Source organism: Acanthochromis polyacanthus, chromosome 5 (genome assembly GCF_021347895.1).
Source record: "Acanthochromis polyacanthus isolate Apoly-LR-REF ecotype Palm Island chromosome 5, KAUST_Apoly_ChrSc, whole genome shotgun sequence".
Classification (NCBI taxonomy): domain Eukaryota; kingdom Metazoa; phylum Chordata; class Actinopteri; family Pomacentridae; genus Acanthochromis; species Acanthochromis polyacanthus.
The window spans coordinates 22,969,591-22,975,860 of NC_067117.1; the positions used below are offsets into that span (position 1 = coordinate 22,969,591).

Consider the following 6,270-nt stretch of genomic DNA (forward strand, 5'->3'; position numbering starts at 1 on the left):
CTAGATAAGGAGTAGGATGTAGAAATGAGTGATTTGAGTTACAGCTCAGTATTCAACTCTCTATCCTTCAATAGCATCACAGAATTACTGAATTTCAGTGTTTGGCTTTTGGTTTTGTGCATCACCTTCATATTTTCAGTGGCTCCATGTGGCCACCCCTATGAAAAATCTATGGAGGCGCCCCTGTAAATGTGTGACTGTAGATTAGCGCTGGACTGATGACTCCTGTCTGGAGCGCCCCCTGGAGGATGGGAGGGCTGCGTGTTGTAGCGCTTAGATTATATGCGTTAATCTTTAAAATTGTGCTTTTTCGGAGCGTACACGGTTTGATATCACTGTGGAGAAAGTGTTTCCACATACTGGGCTGTACGGGTCAAGGTGGGCCGCAGGTCAGGCTCCGGTCGTCGGGACTGAGCGTCTCCGAGAAGTGACGTGTGTCCTCGGCTTGTCTGGTGACGTGTCTCTCCGGCTCTCTCTTTCCTCTCGGAGCGGCTGATGGAGCCACACTGACTCCACTGAGCACTCAAACTGGTCCCACTAACACGGCAGGAGTCGGCCTACGGACACCATGGGGAGTAAGTGATATTTTTTCGTGTTTACTTGTGTTTAGGGTGCTCTAAAAACCCCGCTGTCTTTTGTTATCTATAACAGTAACTGACACTCAACTCGCGTCGGTAAGCTAACTAGCTAACCTTGGGTAGGTTAGGTGCAAGCTTAGCTAGCTCATATCTGAAGCAAATTCACAGTTGAATTGTGTTTTACTTGGATTATTTAACGTGCTTTGGGTCACACCAACATAGATGTTTTGTAGCGTTTTGTGGTTGTCCTTTGCTCGCTCCTGTAGTGATTGAATGCTAGTTAGCCTCATGCTAAGATTAGCTGAATGAACTCACCATTTAAAATACTCAGTGCAGAGACAAATTTGTTTTTCTATACTTTAATGACAGCTCTTTGACAGGTTTTCAAAGAAAAGCGGACTATTTTTAAATAATAGAGGTGTTTGTTTAGTCACTCGCTGTTAAAGTCAGTTTCTGTGATTGACAGAGCTGATCAACACTGATTCAAAACATTAAGCAGCGCAGCCGCAAACTGTCTGCTAACGACAGCACTCATCACACTAGATATTCTCAGCCTTGCTCAGTTTTTGTTTCTCTATCCATGTTGCTGCATTTGCTGGTTGTCCAGCTGGCAGCTGTTTAGCTGCTGGTTAGTGATGACGTTGCATCTGAAGTGACCCGCTGAAAGAGGGCTAAAAACTGAAATGCAGCAAGGAGAGCTGCTGACCTTCAGTTAGGTCTAAATGCAAGGTCACGTCTGTCTTTTAATGTTCTAATTTCTTTGTGCAGTTAAATTTTTGGAGGTCATCAAGCCGTTCTGTGCGGTCCTGCCAGAAATTCAGAAACCAGAAAGAAAAGTAAGTTTTGACTTCTTAGCATATATTTAAATGTTGCATACAATAAATGACATGGATGTATGGTAATAAAGGACATCTGCTTTCTTTCTTTCTTTCTTTCTTTCTTTTATCTCACAGATTCAGTTCAGAGAAAAAGTACTATGGACAGCTATCACACTATTCATCTTTCTGGTGTGCTGCCAGGTCAGTATCTACTAATAACAGTCTTAATTGCAATCAGCTTACAAGTTAGTGTTTGTGCTTCATCGCAGAGTGTTTTATATCTCTTTTTCTTATTAATACAGATTCCACTCTTTGGCATCATGTCATCAGATTCAGCAGATCCCTTCTACTGGATGAGAGTAATCCTGGCTTCCAACAGAGGTGCTTGCATATGTTAAACTGTCTGTCACAGAAATGTTTTATGTTCTGTGCTGCCTCAGGAGAAAGAGGAGAAATAATCTGATTCTTCAGTTGTTATCAGAACTAACGTTGTCTCATTATCACATGTCAGAAGTCAAGTGTCAACGCTCATAGGTTTTCTTGCGTTGCTGCTAGTGCTGTTGCCGACTGTGACACTAATGTCCACTTTGGTCTTCAGGTACTCTGATGGAGTTGGGTATCTCACCCATTGTCACCTCAGGCCTCATCATGCAACTGCTGGCTGGTGCCAAGATCATTGAGGTGGGAGACACTCCAAAGGACAGAGCACTCTTCAATGGAGCTCAGAAATGTAGGTTATTATTAGTCACTGCGATGCTATTTTTAGAGCTTATCATGCACCTTTTGAAGCCTTGAAGATGTCTTGCATTGATACTTTTAAGCTTGCATACTCATAATTCTGTTCTTTGCTGCAGCTGTTCTTGCAAGATTGCCAATTTCAAGTGTTTTTTTTCCTGTACTTTTGCAGTGTTTGGAATGATCATCACCATTGGACAGGCCATTGTATATGTTATGACTGGCATGTATGGAGACCCTTCAGAGATGGGTGCTGGAATATGCTTGCTCATCATCATTCAGGTTAATATAAAGTCCCATTGCTTTCCAGCCTGAATTATGCTTAGTGAAACACAGATCAAGTCTTTGATCTGCTAATTGATGCATTCTTTATATCTACAAAATTTACATTTGTCAGCTAGTGTTAGTTGTTTTCTTTTATTTTGCCTTTGTTATTGTCAACATTTTCTGTGGGCTAGATGGAGACTGTTTATAAATGGAGTGAGTTTTTGTTATTAGAGAAAATTAAAGAGCCCATATTATGCTTTTGTGTTTTTCTTAAGTCTGTTTTGTAAATGCTTTTAAAAGGATTACAAACCCGTTAAGCCCGAAGTTCATGCAAACGGGAGTTCTTCTGTCACACAGAAAGCACTGTTCCTTACCTGCCTGAAACACCTCATTTGAAGTCCAGGGTTTTCTTCCCTCACTTATTCACATCACCATGTAACACATTTGTAGCACATTTGCAACACTTGCCTAGTTTGGCATTGTCCTTAAACAAGGAATGTGCTGCTGCACCATGGTCTATAATTATTTCCGTCCTCGAGCTGCTGCTGTTACGGCCACATCTCTCTGCCTGTGCTCAGAGATCTCAGATTATGCTGTAACCAGTGTTGCCTCACTTTTGTCAGGCCAAAAGGCCAACCTGAACAGATTGGGCATTTTTTGAGAGGGGCTTTTAAGAGACAGGATCATAAATGCAATCTTTTGTACAAAGCATGAGAAGAGGTGCTGCAGCAACATACAGTACGAGACTAGTAACATATTTTGTATATATTGTAGTAGAGCCCCAAACTTAAATTACACACCTGTAAATGTGCATAATATGGGCTCTTTAATATTGACCACGCTTCCATTGGGCAGACAGGCATTTCAGATTCTTTCTGGAGAATTATTGTTTTTGGGGTTTTCTTTATACTCTACAGTGTACCTTCCGTCTCATTATGAACCTCCTGTCTGTGTCTCCAGCTCTTTGTTGCAGGTCTGATTGTATTGCTGCTGGATGAACTGCTCCAGAAGGGCTATGGTCTTGGATCTGGCATTTCTCTCTTCATCGCAACCAATATCTGTGAGACCATTGTCTGGAAGGCCTTCAGCCCTACCACCGTTAACACCGGCAGAGGTATGGCCACAGGGGACCAACACATTTTGAAGCTGAGTAATGAAAAACTAGATGCATCTCCTCATCTGTAATTATACTGACTGACTCTGATCCTATGGTTTATCCAGGTACCGAGTTTGAGGGAGCTATCATTGCTCTCTTCCATCTGCTGGCCACTCGCACAGACAAGGTGCGCGCCCTGAGAGAAGCCTTCTACAGGCAAAACCTGCCCAACCTCATGAACCTCATCGCCACCGTCTTTGTGTTTGCAGTGGTAATATACTTCCAGGTGAGCTGACAACAAATACTCAGTACGGTTGTGTCTTTCCTACGTTTATTGCATTATAAGGAATATGGATTCCAGGTTTTGTAAGATGAGATAATCCTTTATTGATCGCCAGAGGGGAAATTCAGATACACAAAAAGGAGAAAGTTGAGTTCGAGCTGCTGCAACAGGCTGCCGTCTCACAGCGCCCGGAAGTAAGTATTTTGTATTAAATAATTGTTGTTTCACCAGGGCTTCAGAGTGGATCTGCCAATCAAGTCTGCACGCTACCGTGGCCAGTACAACACCTACCCCATCAAACTGTTCTACACCTCCAACATCCCCATCATCCTGCAGTCTGCGCTGGTCTCCAATCTCTACGTAATTTCTCAGATGCTCTCAACACGTTTCAGCGGCAACTTCTTGGTCAACCTGCTGGGAACCTGGTCTGTAAGTAGAGAATGGGTGCTTTGTCTTGGCAACATCTGTACAGAGCAGGAGACTGTATTGAGAATTATGAGATGGATATCTGACTCACCTGTACTCTACTAGAACATGGACATGCATATTTTTAGTCAGGTTTTATCTCATTAACAAAGCCTCTGTGTTCAGGACACTTCAAGTGGAGGACCAGCTCGGGCCTACCCAGTGGGCGGTCTCTGCTACTACCTCTCTCCTCCAGAGTCGTTTGGTTCGGTTCTAGATGACCCAGTTCACGCTGTTATCTACATTGTCTTCATGCTTGGCTCTTGCGCATTCTTCTCCAAGACCTGGATTGAGGTTTCAGGATCCTCTGCCAAAGATGTAAGTGCGCATTTGTGTAAACATGCACGAGTTGCCTTTTGTCAGAGTCCTATTAAGAAATGTCCACTAATGTAATTTTATGCGTGTCAGGTGGCGAAGCAGCTGAAGGAGCAGCAGATGGTAATGAGGGGACACAGAGAGACCTCTATGGTGCATGAACTCAACAGGTACAAATCTGAAAATGCCTCCTCAGTTTTCATGTTTGTAATTTGAAGAATATACAAGGTTATTTTCTTCAGTATTTACATATTTATTACAATTTGTATCTGCAGGTACATCCCTACAGCTGCTGCATTTGGTGGGCTCTGTATAGGAGGGCTGTCGGTCATGGCCGACTTCCTGGGTGCCATCGGATCGGGTACAGGAATCCTCTTGGCTGTGACCATCATCTACCAGTACTTTGAGATCTTCGTCAAGGAGCAGAGTGAAGTTGGCAGTATGGGAGCGCTGCTCTTCTAGAAAATGTCTTCTGATACACATCAGACACAATGAATCCACCCCCATCTTTTCTTTTTTTTTTTTTAAATTTTGCATTTTTTTGCAAGTCGCACAATCAGTGTATTTTGCAGCTGGGATAGGTAATTTTACTGCACCACCTCTGTTTCCCATCTTACTGCTCGTGCGTGTCAATGCTAAGAAAACTGTTTTGGTCACTCCCAGGGTTGAGCATAGTATTGTGTCTCTTCAGTCATTTTATTCCAGTAGCAATTACCGATCTGTCTGACAGCTGCCTAAATCCCCACTGACTGTCTTATTAGCTGAAGAATGCCTAAATACACACAAGTGTGAGGTGCTGTCTTCGACTTACCACAGGCATTGTTCACTGCAGCATGTTCAAGGAACACTAAGACAGCAACAGCATGTTGATGCTTATCTCAAGCTGAAAGCACTGTGCCAGGACATTTCGGGGCAGTTGAAAGAAAGCCATGTCATGTTCACCACCTAACCATCATGCTTGCGGTTTCTAGGAGCCTACATTAGGATGTGAAAAGTGTAAATAACATATGCTTGTACTCCTGGTTAGGTTTCTGGTAATCTCAGACAAACTGTAGGTGGTTTTCATTTACCTTTATTTTGATTTTAAGTCATGGACTATGTTTATATTCTCTCTGGTCTTATGTAGGGCACAGTGTTCGTCCTCCATCTCTGGGTCCTCAAAGAAAGTGTTTGTGTCGTCATGCTCTTTTATTCCCAGACTGAATCGCTGCACAAAACTGCCGAGATGGTCGGGATGAGGGTGGGTTTGATAGGGATGAAAAAGGGGTTTCATTTTGTTTTTACTTTATGTAACAGACATAATTGTGTTATTAAAAAAACAGGATTTGTTTTCCAACCCATGTAGAAATTGTGTTTTCATTCCTATTGTCTCAGTGTTGTTCTCTATTGTGGCATTACCCGGAAAGCCAACAGGATACTAGTTGTGGGTTAGATAATGCTAATAATGCCATGGCAATCACACAGTCTGAAGTTATTAGAAGCTGGATTTAACACTAAGAGCAATAAGACTAAAACAATCGACCAGCAACAAGACATTGACATACTAGAGATGCAGCTCTGAAATTAACCTTTAGATGTATTTATGTCCATAGAGTTACGATTTGTAGTTCAGCAAAGTTGAGTTGCTGTGCCCTGTACTAATTTCTTAACCTCCACTAGGTGTCACTATGTGAGATTTCAGATGAATCTTTATATATGGGGTTGAAGGGATAG

The 6,270-nt window shown here is 42.5% G+C and overlaps 1 protein-coding gene across 1 annotated transcript; it reads left to right on the forward strand.

Moving 5' to 3' along the window:
• Window positions 1-422: 422 nt before the first annotated feature.
• Window positions 423-5,893, forward strand: LOC110955282 (protein transport protein Sec61 subunit alpha-like 1). The gene is made up of 12 exons (XM_022200212.2): window positions 423-575; window positions 1,347-1,414; window positions 1,532-1,597; window positions 1,699-1,777; window positions 1,995-2,126; window positions 2,304-2,413; window positions 3,359-3,512; window positions 3,620-3,780; window positions 4,009-4,206; window positions 4,369-4,560; window positions 4,651-4,727; window positions 4,833-5,893. Exons 1-12 carry the CDS (start codon window positions 569-571, stop codon window positions 5,017-5,019), a joined length of 1,431 nt encoding a protein of 476 aa, XP_022055904.1. The 5' UTR covers window positions 423-568; the 3' UTR covers window positions 5,020-5,893.
• Window positions 5,894-6,270: the final 377 nt, after the last annotated feature.

Excerpts from the sequence above, each read along its gene's own strand:
- LOC110955282 (XM_022200212.2), top strand. Across the intron at positions 3,513-3,619 it reads CACCGTTAACACCGGCAGAG|GTACCGAGTTTGAGGGAGCT; the intron begins GTATGGCCACAG and ends TGGTTTATCCAG. Across the intron at positions 4,561-4,650 it reads CAGGATCCTCTGCCAAAGAT|GTGGCGAAGCAGCTGAAGGA; the intron begins GTAAGTGCGCAT and ends TATGCGTGTCAG.